At 40.2% G+C, this 16,387-nt stretch overlaps 1 protein-coding gene across 2 annotated transcripts; it reads right to left on the reverse strand.

Annotated features, from left to right (window-relative positions):
* Window positions 1-567: 567 nt before the first annotated feature.
* tspan33b (tetraspanin 33b) lies at window positions 568-12,661 on the reverse strand. 2 transcript variants are annotated; one of them, XM_030732255.1, is made up of 8 exons: window positions 12,495-12,661; window positions 9,446-9,503; window positions 8,965-8,969; window positions 8,593-8,667; window positions 5,211-5,306; window positions 4,704-4,832; window positions 2,468-2,629; window positions 568-843 (listed from the first exon to the last, which is right to left on the reverse strand). In XM_030732255.1, the coding sequence occupies exons 1-8, from the start codon at window positions 12,588-12,590 to the stop codon at window positions 775-777; spliced, it is 690 nt and encodes a 229-aa protein (XP_030588115.1). In that variant the 5' UTR covers window positions 12,591-12,661; the 3' UTR covers window positions 568-774. The 2 variants fall into 2 exon arrangements, with proteins under 2 accessions (XP_030588115.1, XP_030588114.1); XM_030732254.1 differs by having other exon boundaries at window positions 8,842-8,969.
* Between the last annotated feature and the right edge of the window lie 3,726 nt (window positions 12,662-16,387).

The following is a 16,387-nucleotide window of genomic DNA, read 5'->3' on the forward strand; positions in this document are numbered from 1 at the left end:
CAGTCGTGGCTTGTGAAACAGTTGAAGCATGTGGTGGTGGAGGACTATAAAAACAGCTACCATTGCTGTCTTTAATTGGATTCTGCTCTCTTTGTGGATGTAGAGAGAGCTGCAGGTCCGGGTGTCTGTTTGACCAGCACAGGGTTGAGGTGCACCCATAGTGGAGAGTAAGTAGGTTGGATTTCAGCTGCATTCAGACAGAATCCAGCCGTGTGACACCTTCTCACTGTTTTTTTTTTTTAGGCTTGGCCGTGTTTACTTGTACTTTTGAATCAGAATCCTAGTCAGAAAATCATTGAGGTGGAGAGGAGAGGCAGTGTGTGAATGTTGTTTACAAACAGTTGCTGAATATTATACCTTTAAAGCATAATGCATAATAACTTGCTTTATGTGAGCTGATTTTTCTTGCTAACAAGTAGCATAGTAGAATAATAAATAGATGCGTTTTAACTGAACTTTATAAGGAAACATCACATTTAAATATAAATACTTAAAGAGATGAAATCTTGACACCAATGTCAATACAAAATTCATGTTCAAAACCAGTTAATAATATATACACTTGGCATATGATTGACTATTCAAGTAACACAATAAAGTGCATCACACTTGTATACCTGAAGGCAACCGCATTTTAAGAATATTATGTCCTTATTGTTGACATTGCAGTAATACAGTAGCAGTAGAAAAGATGTCCTTGAATATATCAGAGAAGTTGAGTGGAGGACTGTAAGTTCCTTCCTTTGTTTTTCTTCCCCCCGTGTCGAACCGCTCTCACAACACTGAGGTAATCTCATCTTGAATCTGAGAGATCAGGATCTGGGACAGCACAATTCCTGCAATCTGGAGGACAGCAGCAGCCACTTTAGATTACAGAAGAGACTCTGCTGTATATTCTGTACCAATCATCTCAAGGTGCCTTAGCAGGGTGCTGAAATGTGGCACTGGGAAGAAATGTTCCCAAATTAGGACTGACTCAAATGAGTCACTTAAAATAATTGTGTACTCACATTTACATGCACATATCAAGCTGATCGTAAGGTGTTCTTACAGAGAGAAGCCAACAAACCACCAAACCAGCATTTGGTGGCGCAAACAGCTTTTAAACAGCGTTCAATAATGAACAGTTTGCTTTGGCTTGTTATGCAGACAAAATAAGTGCCAGCAAGTGTTTAGAGAGGATACGCAAGACTTAAAAGAGAGTATCATCAGATTTACAGCACATCAAAGCTTTAGAAGACTAATGCAATTGCATTGTCGGGCCTTGTGGGTAATTCACATGCTTCCCTTTTAGCAGATTCACTGAAGACCCTATTACAGAGATGAGAGTGAGAGAAGTCAGGCTAAAGTTCTTGTGGTAAAGTTACAGGTTCTGCAAGAATGCCATGTAAGTAAATGAGGGTAATTATTTACAGGCAGCTCCTGATAATTGCTGATTTGATTTCATGGTCTCTCTAAATGTACCGAAATGAGTGATTTACAGTTCTCAAGGCATGTTTTTGGCATCATTGCTAGAAAAACATCCCCATAAAGCATCCTGTCAACATATCATAATTTAGATGTCTTGGCTCTGTTTTTAGGCTTTGGAAAATGTAGCCCATCATAGGAGATTTTGGCAGGTAAGCAGTATAAAGACTGTAGAAGTGCCATTAGGCTGTCACCATCCTGTCTAAAGTCAGAAATCTGCATAGACTTACTTTTAGTCCATATGTCTTTGCTTATAACATGGGAGGGATTTAGAACAGAAGTGAGCGCTTCAAGTGGAGGGCTGTCTATTTTCGAATTCTGGCATTATCCAGATTTCTGCCTACTGCAGCTGTAATGCTGGGGGATTCAAGGTGCGTCGCACAGCGATTCTCAGAATCAGGGAGTCGTCAGTATCTCTTAGACATATAATATTACATTATCTCACACACACCTCTACCCCTGTTACACATTAACCTGCACTTTCAGTCTAGGATAGTGCAATAAATTAATAATGTGCAGTTAAAATTTCATTGTCCCAACGTGCCTAGTTATTGCTGTCTAGGCATAGCACACCATTTTAAATCCCTTGAATCCCTTCAACCTCACATTAACCCTACCCCTTATTGGTTTCCTTTACAATACAATTTTTATTAGTTTTTTTTTTTTTTTTTCTTCTTCTTTTTCTGGGATCATGTTGAACTTTGTGGGAAGTTGTGGGAAGCTCTCAGATTAAGATTTGTATGCGGGTATAAAGACTGTGTGGTCTTGATTGGTGAAATGCAGTTTGGACTGCTTTGCAGCCTCATCTGAATGCACCAGTTTGGAGTTTGCCTTTGAGGGAGGATTTCCAGCCAATATGTTGATTGCTACACACTGAATTCAGTGAACTTCAATTAATGCCAGTATTGGAATGTCTATGTATTATCTTATTCAAGACCAAACTAGTCCTCTGTTGCCAATTCCCTCACAGCCTGCTATCTAAAATCATGTTTAGGGTTACCTGAGGCAAGGCCAGACCCAGGGCGAGAGCCCCCACCAGCAGCAGATGAGACTCGATCCACATCACAGCTCTGTCCGCACAGCCTACTGGGTAGATTGACTTGTTTGCCTCCATGAACTTTTGGGTTTGAACTCCAAAACCACACATAGTGTTGATCACTGCCTGTGTGCCAGATGGACAAAAGCAAAGACAGAGACACTGAGTACACAATTTTTTTTGGATTACTTTGATGACCATATAAACCTAAAGCACTTTAAACACATCGATGCTTTCATGCTGCTGTTTTCACATTTCTTACTTTATTTTGAAGTGAAAAAATATTGAAAGAAAGTGATGGTTGTTAGGAAGAAACTAATGAGAGCAGTACAATCAAATCCACTGGCTGAGAAAAGAAAAGCTACTCAATCCTCACCCCCCCTCAATCCTTGAGGGAACCTTGCAGTAGCACCACGCAGTTCCAGCCTACTACCATTAAGTTACTGATACTTGTGGTCCTGATTCTGTGGACTCAGAATATCATAAAACCTTCATGAAAGAAGACTTCGACTTTGAATAATCTCTGCAAACTTACCATAAGATTGATAATGTTAGACTTTTTTTTTTTTAGATCGATATTGCCTGGAAATGCCATATGAACTCACTCAGGTACTCGACTGATCATTATGCAGATTCTTCATAAGAGAGAAACTGGTTGGCCATTATCAGACCAATTCTGTGCATGACAGCCTGCTAACAGCAAAGGAAAAGAAAATAATACCCTAACTGTTTTTACTTGCAGAATGCAGACATGTTCATTTATGACACAGTTGAGTAATAATGCAAATGCAGGTTGTCTCAGTCAGGCAGTACTGGCTATAGTTCTGAATCCATAGGTCATTAAATTGTCTGTGGACAGTTTAAATTTTATAAAAAAATTTTGCTTTCTCTTAATGCCAGTTAGTCGGTGGAAGGAGACTTATCATAATTATCAGCTGGCACAGTCTCATTTCTGTTGGATCAGATGCTCTAATTTCTTAACAGGGAGCCTCACTTCTAATAAAATGTAATTGCCTGGAGACACCAGGGATCTACAGAGGTCCTCTTTTCTAAGTTTAGGATAAAAACAGGCAGCATGGTGGAGTGGTGGTTAGCACTGCTGCCTCACAGCGAGAAGGTCTGGGCTTCGAATCCACCTTGGCCCAGGCCTTTCTTTGTGGGTTTTCTCTGGGTACTCTGGTTTCTCACAGTCCAAAGACATGCAGTTGGTGATTCTAAATTGCCCATAGGTGTGAATGGTTGTCTGTCTGTCTGTGTTAGCCCTGCAACAGGCTGGCGACCTGTACAGGGTGTACCCTGCCTCTTGCCCCCCACAACCCTGAAAAGGATAAGTGAAAGAGGATGGATGGATGGATAAAAACAGTTCATAGTTGGCATACCATATCTCCATTTGAAGACCTGCCACATACATATCTTGTATTCAGACAGAGATGTATGGAGGTGAACGTGAAATACACATGACTGGCTCGTTTTTATATAAATGTATGCTTGTATCGACATGGCTGGATAGCTTTACACGTGTCAGCCTTTAATGCTGCAGTCTATTCTACTCAGCCAAGCTCCTGCATCAGACTCTGCTGAATTCAATCTGCACAAGAAATTGCAGCATATAATTATTATTATTTTTTTTTTTGCAAGGACAGTTTTATTTCTTTATTTTCTCTATTAATAAAATGTTAAGAGCTTCATCGGCTCACAACTTCTTGTTCAGTTGTGTTGTCAGCTGTTTTCTTCATTCATAAATGTGAAGGAGGTATGATTTGTTGATTGCTTAATTAAGTGAATTGGGCATGAAAGAGTAGATTTCAATTGCTGAACAAATTTGAAGTGCTGACTGAAAGTGTGAGATCTGCAACCTGGCTAATGCTTTTTGTCTTTTCTATATACAAATTTCTACTTTCAATTCTATTTTCATTTCTCAGCTTATCTCACTCATGAATCTCTGAGAATCCTGGTATACTTATACTGCCTGTAAGTGCAGGTCCCCAACCTACTTATAAAACTTATAGACTCAATATGACCTTATTGGAACTCCTTTAGTTGCACTACCAAAAGTTGGTAACTTGCATCTAACCTAATGCAAGCCTTCTTTGAAGCATTTTTTAAGGTTATGTGGCTGTGTAGTTAAGTTTTCTATTAAGATATATTATAAGTTTGTCCATGTTATGTATGCTAAAAGACTTCACAGAGAAGAACTGACCTCACCAGGGACAGGAGTGCAGCAGGAGTAAGGCACACCACAGCGCTCAGAGCTGGGGTTGTCATGTGTACAATTAAAGTAGAGGTTCCAAGACCAGTCTGTGTAGTTGTTCCACCCACAACACTTGAACTAAGTAAAAAAGAGAGAGTGAGAGGTGAAAGCGCAGCAAAGGTATATATTTAGAAACATGGTCTTGGCCTGTACTGGGCATTCTGCCTGTCAGGGCTTCTCCCATGGGAAAACCCAAGCTCATAAATGTGCCAGTATGTGCAGATGGAAGAGCAGTTTCACATGAGGTGACCCACAGAGAACAGGAAGTGTAAGTTGCATGTAGCCTCTCCTGTGGAAAACCCTCACCAAGGCCAAAAAAGCATGACTTACTGCTCTGTGGGTTCTTTAGTCCCAGATGTATTCAATAAATTATCTTTGATCAATCTGATGTGATGTGAAAAGCTCTGGAAAAAAGCCGCTACCTAAGTGCTAAGTGGAAATGGCCAGAGAGAGCACCTCTTTTTGAATGTAATCCATCAGGTTCTGCAGATCCAGGTCATCCCTGTAGTGCACAATTGCTTTTTTTACAAACTTTCCCAAAGCATCTCGTGCCTAATAGAGAGGAAAAGGGGTGATTATTACACGGAATAATGGTTTTATTACCAACATTTGTGTGTTCTAAAGAAATGAAATGTGTTAGGTTTTTGTAACCTAATTCAGTTTACCACCAATGAACTATCTACTGTTATTATTACTTGCCTGCTAAGGTGCTTAGTGATATGCTAGACCTCGATTAATTACTGTGTGCCTTTTAAGCTCGGCCGTTTTAAAGAAAAAGTCAAGCTATTGTCATACAAGCTCTTAGCATCTGTGTTGGCAGCGTCTGTTCCACAAAGACTTTAATGTTGGCAATAACTCGAACAATGTGACCTAGGATGTTCAAATTCACATCATAGATGCGTCTACTAAAAATCTTGCACAAGTTTGACTCTCAGTGACCTTGACCTAAAGGTAAAGGTCACAGGTCAAGTTTTCTGAAAATTTTGTGAATGCGAGAACATGAGAACGATGTGACTTGGGATGTTCAAATTCACACCATAGATGGATCTACTAAAAGTCTCGCGCGAGTCCAAGTCTTGGCGACCTTCACCTGAGGGTAAAGGTCAGAGGTCAACTTTTCTGAAAACCTTGTAAACCCGATAACTTGAGTGATCTCACCTAGGATGTTCAAATTTACATCATAGATGGATACCGTTCAAGCTAGTCCCATCAAACTTCACACACTTGTTCACTGACTTACTATAACAGCACTTTGACCCCATTCCCACCCCTCCCCATTTCCCCCATTCTGAGTCCAGGCATTGGCGCTCATTCAGCGGTGCTCTTGTTAAGAATTGTACCTTTCTGTAAACCCTCATTTGAGCAGATGCTGTGGAAATCCCCACAAAGCTTGAAACGAATGAGATCTAGGATAATTTCAAATCCGAGCTAAAAGTGTTTCTGAGGAGCTGTCAGGCATCTATTCATAGTTAATCAGGTGGCTTTCCTTTTGATTTGATTTACTTTTATACGGTGCTTTTTTGTCATTTGCATACATGATATTTATGTTCATTGTTGCATTGCATTTTTTTTTTCACCAAAAGGCCACATTAGGATAAATTTTAAAATGGGTTGTTTAGACTATAAACAATATATTATGCAGCAGCAGCCTCTTCATTGAATATTCCATATGCATGTTTCTGTCTATATGAATATAAACAAATACTAATACATGGGTTGGGGACAGCACCAGAGTAGGAAGTACTGCATACATAATACAACCATTTGTGCCTTTTGAGATCTATACATGGAATGCATACAAAGCACATATGCAGGTTCTACATTATTTCAGCTGTAGTAGATAATTTCTCGAACTTTGCCATTTGCTATTATAATGTGGCAATTTTCCATCAGCTCCTCTTGAGCTGGATAAACAAACCTAGATGATATATAAATACATTATTTGACTGAGTAATTTTAAGCTAAATGAGGCCGATTCAGACAGTGAAATTTTGTCCTACTTTATTTTGTCAGCTTTCACTGTCCATAATATTATTTTAATTTTTAGGGTATTAATGAGGCCTTGCATTGTTAATATTTGCTTTTTCTATTCTTCCACCCTTTAAGACTCTGAGAACAAAGAGGGCCGTGGTTATACTGGCTGAGTTCAGATGTAATCTATGCTAATAGGAGCACTGTATGCTAATAAGCCACTGAACTTTAAAATTTCATTAAAATAAACTTCTCTGAATGTTTTGCTAAAGGCTTTGTGAATTGTTCGCATTACAAACTGCGCTAGAACAGGTTATGTTGATAAATACTGTGAGCGCTGTCAAAATAGCCCAAAAATTTTTATCCTAAAGTAGTTTTACTAAATTGTGCTAGGATTTTTACAATGTTCCTCACCCTCACCCTGTGCCTCCCCCTCTTTCTGTGTTTCCACGTGGCATAGTTTGCTTGTGGGCTTTGGAGGCTACCATCACTGTGTGTCATTAGCGGCAAAGTCTCCTTCAAGGGATCTGTTGAAATGGAACATTTGGTTCCACTTTGAAGTGCCGAAGCATTTGAATCATTTAGCGAGGAAGGATGCTGGGAGGGTTGTTAAACTGCACTGTTTAGCAGCAGGCAGTCTGAGTGCTGACAGAGAACACAAGGGAGAGGAAAGGTATCAGGCACCAGGAACCCCACCACCGTACAGTGATGACAGGGAATGCTGGCTGTTGTTTTTATTCTCAGTGGAGCCCTAATGGGATGTTACTGAAGGGGAGAAGTGGAGGGGGATCCTTCTCATCCCTGCAGTCTCCAAACAATCGCTTGGGTAATAGAAGAGGTGAGATAGAGGCTTATGTGTATAAAGTACATATATGCATTCTTTCAGCCACAGAGTATCACCTATTGTTGCAAAGATACAGGCATTTTTATTGTGTCCTATGCAGACCTGCGAATTAAAAGCTCACCCTACAACTGCAATTATTAGTGTAATGAAAAAATGAATCTTGTTCTTGAGTGAATTATCTAAATAAGATCTTTTTTATTGATTGTTGAATAGTTGTATTTTTATCCACTAAAGCCTAAAATTCAAGATTCACAGTGCAAGACAGTCAGACCGACTGAGAATAAGACTGTTTAGCCAGTCTTATTTCTTAATTTAATTCTGGAATCAGTAAAAGTTGTGGTCTGTGGGAATAACTGGTAAACAAACACATCAATATAAAGACCAAACATGTCACCAAGCTCAATAAAACTTTAAATATGGTGGTTAAAAGTACTGACAGTATGCGGACACCATTATTTCTTTATATACATATATAGATGTAAGTTTTTATGGATGTAGTAGGACCCCTACACATGCCAACAATTAGCTTGTGAATAGCTGTTACTGCCAGTAGCACTTAAACCCACTAAAAATGCCAGAGTTACAGTAAACCAAAATAGTTTTTATGTCCAGTCAGTTCAAATCACTTTGTAATACAGAGAGAATGGGAAGTTCTCCTGTTTGTTCTGTCAGTCTACAAAACAAGCCTGAGACATTTGGAGAATTTATAGAGAGTGACACAAACACTGATTTACACTGGAAGCTGGTGTGTATGTCTTTCTGTTTCCTGTGTGTGCTGCGCAGCACAGACATTAACAAGACATTTCCCCCGTGGCCTTAGCAGGCCCATCTGTGGGATCAGATGTCTGCCTAATTAAGTTGTATCTACCGCAGTTTACAAATGTACAGAATGTCCAAAAGTTGGGAAATAGCACACTAAATCAATAGTGCTCATTGTCAGTGTCACTGGAGCCTGAATGCGACCTTAAATGACCTCACAGAATAACTAACAGTGCACAGAATTGTCTGTAAAGAGGCAGATACCTGATCAGAGTAAAAGAAGCCCAGAATTGCGATGGCCAGCTGGGTGAGGAAGACCAGTGTGAGGCTGAAGGAGAACTAGAGACAGTAAAGAGAAAAATATTTAAAAGCAGTCTAAGATCATTTTAATGGAAAGATTAGTTGTTACACATAAGATGTGAGGCTTGGCTTTGGATTAAATGTAATTTGAGCTACCGTAGCGGAAGCAAAACACAGCACCAGTATTAGTAATGTGTCTGTTAGGTCTATTACTGTCTTGAGGAGGCGAATGTTCTCTCTGAGAGCTCCAATGCAGCCACAGAAAGTGATGAAGAACATGACCACCCCCACCACAATTAGGATGACAGCTGGGTCGATCAGGAATGTGTCCCTCACCGTGTCTGGCAGGAAGACAGGAAAACAGCCTCTGTTTATTTCCTGCTTTTAACCCTAATATCTGATTTTATTTAAATGAATTCCATCCTGTACATTGCTTTCCTATCTTTGCATCATCCCTTCTGATGCTAGCTGCCTTCATACTCTAAAATTATTAATGATCTATTGTGGGATTATGCACGATACAGAGGCATAATCACTGGGATGAACACAGGTTAATCTTTTTGGTTGTGTGTCAACTATATATTGCATATTAAATACAAAAATAAAGACACCAGGTTAAATTAAGGCTAGAGCTAAAACCTGACATACATTTGTTTTGTGCCAGGAAAGCTTAACGGTTTACAATTCCAAGGAGGGCACCACTTCAATCCTGCACATCTTTTATGAGGGACAGTTTAATTAAATTGAATTAAAGACATAGGTCTTTAATCCAATTAGGAGTTTAGGAGGTGTGAGGAATAAGTGTCTTCTTATATACCTGTGGCCTTCTGGGCTTTAGCATAAACACCAATTGCAACAATCAACAGGGAGAAAACCTGGAAAAAAGGAGAAGATTTCATTAGAATAAGATGAGCACAGTGAGCACATTGCTTACTTGCCTTCTGTGTTGTGTTTGCCGTGTCTGTCCTTCATATTCTGCTTGAGAAATTCAAGGCCAAGTACTTCTAAGCTGGTAATTAATTAGCAATGGCAAAGCCCAGAAAATGCAGTGGATTTGTAACATATCCAGGTTTAGTCTCTATTTTGATGCTTGAAAAACTTGTTGGAAGAAAACGTGTTCCTTCCAGTGCATCGACTCCGTCATGAACAGACTTCTGTTTGCAGGACAGGTGTGATTAGATTAGTGATGGTAAGCCTTCCCTCAGGTGCTGAGTAGGCAGAGCACCTGTAGCCATGGAAACTACACCAGTTTATGTGTTGGCGCTAAGCAGACAGATGGATATCAACAGGGAAAAAAAAAATGATAACATATGGATCTCAGTTTAATGTGGAACCTCGCAGCAGGAATCAGACTCAGTCCACCGGTTACTGCATTGCAAACCCTCCGGGATTGAAAACGTATTTTCTCACTTTTTAGTGTAATTTATATAATTGAGTAAAGAGCTTGACCTTGGTTAGAGAATTGTTTTTTTTATCCACCTTAACTTCGTCCTTGACTGTCGTGTGTGTGTATGTTTTTTTTTTTTTTTTTTAGTAGTGTTACCTGAGCATGTGTTGTGAACTGCTGAAGAGGTGAGTTCACCCAAACAGAATCCACATACTAAAGGAGCCAAGTGGGTGGAAAACAGGTGGAATTAACGCTTCCCGTTGATTGCATTGTCAACATTAATTTCCCTTCTCTCTTTGATTGCTTTTCTCACCTTGAATAACAATCTGTGTGGTCTTGGCTTCCATTTCCAGCCTCCAGATTCACAGACATTCTCCTGATTACTAATGTGTTTGTGTCTGTTTTCGAGTATAAAGGATGCATTTTGTTCAGCCTTTATAAACCTGGATTTGTTTTGTTTCCGTCTCGGAAGCCTGTATTGGATCTCTAGAGGTCACAAAGAACCATGGTCCATGGCATAATTTATCTTGAAAGGGGTATAATTTTTCTTTGGCCAGACTTCATGCCAAACCTGTATTTTGTGCTGTGGAGACGTAAATCACTGCATGACAGGGTATGGTGCTACTTTTTGAATCGGTAATCTACCTTGACAAGAGAAAAGCTGCCAAAACACAAGGCATGGAGAGTACCTATTTTCTTTGGAAGTACCATTGAAAGTACATTTTTTAAGGGGGTATTTTCTGTCGTGTAGGAGCGTGTGCACCTGCAGCTCCTTTTGTCACTTTTCCACTGACTATGCCTTTTGTGAATGAGGGTGGCATTTGCAACAGGAGACACACTTACACAGTGAATGTATTCCAGCTCTGTTTTTCAGGCTTTTCAAAGGGATGAATCAGACTTCTCCCAGAGGATTGTGTGTGGAGGTGAAAGCCAGCTCAACTGAGCCATGGGGATGTGGGGACAAAGGCCTGATGGATTAGGGTTGCAGTGTTCACTTCTGAGCCCATGTCTGATAAACAAAGTCAACACAGGCTGGGGTGTGTGGCTGCTGTGGATGCAGTTATTGCTGATTGGCTCTAAACACAGTAGGAGCACAGTACAGTGTTTGCCCCCTGCTGTTTTTGTGGAGGATTGGATGAACAGGGATATAATGGAGGTGTAGGGGCTTAGTAGAGTTAGAGATGTGATCTGTGTGCTCAAGTTGTAATGTGGTTGGAAAGTGAGTGAGCCAAACAACTCTATCTTAATGGTGTGTGTTTTTGTGTGAAAGCAACTGCTCATGGAGGACATGGTGGTTTAATAGCTTCATCAGAGTATCTGCACTACCTTTCTATCATTTCCCCTCAAAGTCCCAGTTGCCTTGTTGTCTTTTTGTTACACTAAAAACCACAACAAGGGAGCTTGTATAATTTAAGACTTGCATGCATGAAATACATAACAAGGATTATGTCATAACAGGGGTGCATGTAAAGTGAGCAAAAGTATCATAAGTCATATCGACTTCCATCCATTAACTTCAGCTTGCCCACATATTTATGCAGTCTGATTTTATTTGCATATTTATCACACGTCAGATCATCAAACGAATTTTAATATTACACGAAGATAACCCGAGTAAATACAAAATGCACATTTTAAATGATGATTTCATTATTAAGGGGAAAAAAGCTATCCAAATCCACCTGCCACTATGTGAAGAAATAATTGCTCCCTTGTTAAATCATAAATTAACTGTGATTAACCACATTTTTTTTGGAATGTGTTCAATTTCATTAGCCATATCCAGGCCTGATTACTACCAGACCTGTTGAATCAAGAAATCACTTAAATAGTACCTGTCTGACAAAGTGAAGTAGGTTAAAAGATCTCAAGAAGCAACACATCATGCCATCATCAAGGGCATGGATGACTCATCCAGGAGGTCACAAAACAACCCAGAACAACATCTGTCTTCGTCTAATATGATGCAAAAAACTAAAAAATCAGGAAGGGGGCAAATACTTTTTCACAGCACTTTAACTGCGAATTCCAAATTTCTGTAATCATGTTGTGAAATGATGCAGAATATATATATATTACATTCAGCAACGGTTTCCAAGTAGAATTCATTTACAGAGTACCAGCGTGCTTACATGGCGTTTTATAGTTCAGTATGAGTCAGTACTCAGCTTATCTGTTATAAATGCATTGCTGCAGTGATGTGCACAGGCAATCAAAGTTCTCATATATAACTGTACTAAACTTAAAATAGGTAGCAGCATGGAGGCTGGGTGCTCCTGCTGTTTTTAACTCAAGATACTAGTTGAATTACATTTCTTCATTTGTTATTTATGTGCTTTTTCTTTTTTGGCTTGTCTTTGTAGCAAATCTGTCTACTTTGAAAGCTCCCTGATAGCTGGTGATTTGTATTCTTGAAAGTATTTAGAGTATATTGTCTCTTGGGACAGCATAACCGCTTTATCGTTGCAGCTCTACTCACCCAAAATAAGAAGCTGAAGAAGAAGAGAAAGTATCGGATCCACGGGTTGACAAAGGAGAATGTCTCCGCTCGGTTCAGATTCAGTTTCCTGTCCATTATTTATTGAGGTGTTTACAATTCAACGTGTAAAGTTAATATGAGTTTCACTTGAAAACAGCCCCCCCAGTTCCTGCCCCACCCTGCAAATCCTCAGGCGCCATGTGAATCTGTGAGAATGTGGTGGCTTACAGGCTGTGGGGGTGTCAGGGTGGGTTAAAAAAAAAAGGGGGGCATGGATCTGTGACGCTGCCTCACCACGCTGGTAGGACCCAGAACTGTCTGTGTAGGCTGACGGGTCAGATTGCACAAAAAATATCTCTGGCTGACTACAGCTGAATGGCCTACAGGCTGCTGTTAGTTTGCCTCTGTGTATTCTGTCTTTTTTCGTTATGTCAGAGTCCCTAGATTCCACATCATGTAAGCATATTGCATTCTTCTTTCATTATTAATGTTTATTGCTTCTGAAAGACTCATGTTCTAGTCTACAAATTACAGATTCAAAGTGAGATTTACTGCTGCAGTGAATAAAGCAGAATGACAGTTAACAAAGGCTGGACAATGACATCTTTGAGAGGAAGAACATCTAATGCGGTTACGTGACATCAGACATTTCGCTGTGATGTCTCCATTGTGCTTGAGATTTAATCAGCTGAACTTCAGCCAAATAACATTCAAATGAATAAAGAAGCAAAAAATGTCAAGCTACTTACTCTGTGATGACATATATATATAAAAAATTATGCTGGTTATCGAACTGCAATGATATATCATCTGTCAGAGTGACCAGAGGGATTATCTGAGGATACAGCACAAAAACGTGACTACAAAGTTAATGTGTAAAACGTTCATCGCTGGCTGATTGAATTTCAGAGTCCAGCTCATAATTCAGAAATGTGGTTTGAACTGTCCTTGGCAGTAGGAACACTGTATGCGAATACTTGATCACAGACTTGTTTTTCTTTTGTTTTTTGTTTTTTTATCATTACATCAGACGTCTCCTGTGGAGTGGCAGAAGGACGCGAGATCCCTCAGTAACTCTGTGATTTGCCAGAGAACCATACTTAATGAAATTAATCCTTTTTTCTTTTTTTTTATAAGATAGAATACAACTCAGGTTTTAGTCTCTGGAGCCTGAAAAAGGGCAACTGGACTTCTTTTTGTTTGTTGTACTTTACCTTTTGTTAGTGGAACATATGAATTCCAGCTGGGAGTTTCACGAAAGAAGATCCCACTGATGATATGTACCACAGTGATGTCCGTAAATGTAAAGGTACTGCAGATTAGTTTAGCTTCATATAACCTCTTTGCTCTAATATTCATTTTCTGACATCTGCTACAAGATTATGTAGGCAGAAGATTAACTTTTTTCCACCAAAATTCCTAATCGTGACCAAATAGAATGTAAATGAAAAAAGGGGAAAGGAAAGCCGAAGTAGAGTGAGTCTTCCTGTGATTGACCCCCTTTGGCCTTCAGAACTACCCTCATTCTTTGCAGCATAGATTCAACAACCTGCTGGAAACATTCCTCAGAGATTTTGGTTGCCGTAGTTCAGCATCGCGCAGTTGTTGTGTGATACTCAGAGCCGGCCCGAGGTATAGGCGTCATATGCGGCTGCATAGGGCCCCCTGACCACCACGGGGCCCCCAAGCTGAACTACATTTGTGATTAAACTTTTTTTCTTTTTTAACATGCCAACAGGGGCAGGCTGGGGTTAAAATTCAGCCCGGGAGCTTGGTTTGGAGAGGCCTTTTATCCGATCGTACAACGGACAAACCATAATTTTAAGACGAGAACTTTATTTGCAGGTGCAAACTGCACCTGTGGCCGCGAGAACTGCAGCGGTGAGTGCTTCTGTGCTTAATTGGGTAAAAAAAAATTCTGATCACCGGCCGGTTCGGCCTGGAAACGAACCTCCCGATGGCCACCACTCCCCTGCATGCCAATGTCCTAAAAGAAAGAAGAAGCTATTCCACCTCTTCATGTTTGTACAATTGTAACAACACGAATTTAATGAGTAGGCCACTTGCTGACTGACTGCGTGTGTCAGCGTGAATTCAGGTAGTTTGGGAAGGCATGCTCATCGGCAGTGCTTCAGGTGATCCTGATGGTCCGCCAGTTTCGGTCATTTGTTGATGAGGCTACAAAACAGAAATGTGAAAGGACCTGTCCCTCTGAGATAGAGAGGAGGGAAAGGAGAAGATTAGATGAGGAAAAAAAAGGCAAAGGTATGTTTCCATGATCGTATTCAGTTTTTCTCCCCTTGTCTTGTTCAGTTGTGCTCCCTGGTGTGTCCTCTCTCCCTGATCACTTCGTGTATGTATAATCGGAACTTTGGTGGTTAGATCCCTGGTTGCTCCAGCCTGCATGTCAAAGTATCCTTGGACAAGATACTATAACCTGAGTTGCTCCTGATGCACTCATTGGAGTGTGAATGTGTGCGTGAATGTTAGATAGAAAGCATTTAGAAGTAGAGAAAAAGTGTGTGTGTGAATGGGTAAATGACAACATGCTGGATAAAGTGCTTTGAGTGCTCGAGTAGAAAAGCTCTATATAAGAACCAGTACATTTAAAAATGTACTATTAGAATAACATCTGGTGACTGTGGAGGCCATTTGAGATCATTTGAACTTTGTGACATTATCCTGCTGGAATCAGCCATGGGTACACTCGTCATTACTAATATGACATTATACTGTATTCTTTCAATGCATATATTAAACAAATATGTAGGACCACTTTTTTGCATTTGTGCAATATTTCTAAAATTAGAAACATCCTTTCTCAGAGTGATGCTGAAAAGCTAATTCATGCATTTATTACTTCTAGGCTGGACTATTGTAAGTCATTATTATCAGGCTGTCCTAAAATCTCCCTGAAAAGCCTTCAGCTGATCCAAAATACTGCAGCTAGAGTACTGACAGAGACTAGAAAGAAAGAGCATATTTCTCCCATATTGGCTTCTCTTCATTGGCTCCCTGTTAAATCTAGAATAGAATTTAAAATTCTTCTCCTCACATACAAGGTCTTGAATAATCAGGCCCCATCTTATCTCAAAGACCTCATAGTCCCATATCACCCAAACAGAGCACTTCGCTCTCAGACTGCTGGCTTACTTGTGGTTCCTAGGATACTTAAGAGTAGAATGGGAGGCAGAGCCTTCAGCTTTCAGGCGCCTCTTCTGTGGAACCAGCTTCCAGCTTGGATTCGGGAGACAGACACCCTCTCTATTTTTAAGATTAGGCTTAAAAACTTCCTTTATGATCAAGCTTATAGTTAGGCTGGATCAGGTGACCCTGAACCATCCCTTAGTTATGCTGCTATAGGCCTAGGCTGCTGGGGGGTTCCCATAATGCACTGTTTCTTTTCTTTCACCTTATTTACTTTGTTTGTACTCCACTCTGCATTTAATCATTAATTATTATTAATCTCTGTCTCTCTCCCCTCGGCCCCAACTGGTCACAACAGATGACTGCCCCTCCCTGAGCCTGGTTCTGCTGGAGGTTTCTTCCTGTTAAAAGGGAGTTTTTCCTTCCCACTGTTGCCATGTGCAGCTCATAGGGGGTCATTTTGACTGTTGGGTTTTCTCTATATTATTGTAGGGTCTTTACCCACAATACAAAGCACCTTGAGGCGACTGTTTGTTGTGATTTGACGCTATATGATGAGCAGTGTTGTTTTTGCACCAAATATACCTTTTGGAATTATGTCCAAAAAGTTCAACCTTGGTTTCATCAGACCATAACACATTTTCCCACATGCCTCTATAACGGATCTGCAAACCGTGTCCGAGCCCCACCTTCACAGCAGGAGGATCCAAACGGATCAGGATTACGGATTCAGACCGGATAAGGTC

The sequence above is a fragment of the Archocentrus centrarchus genome, chromosome 6, assembly GCF_007364275.1.
Source record: "Archocentrus centrarchus isolate MPI-CPG fArcCen1 chromosome 6, fArcCen1, whole genome shotgun sequence".
In the NCBI taxonomy this organism is placed as follows: domain Eukaryota; kingdom Metazoa; phylum Chordata; class Actinopteri; order Cichliformes; family Cichlidae; genus Archocentrus; species Archocentrus centrarchus.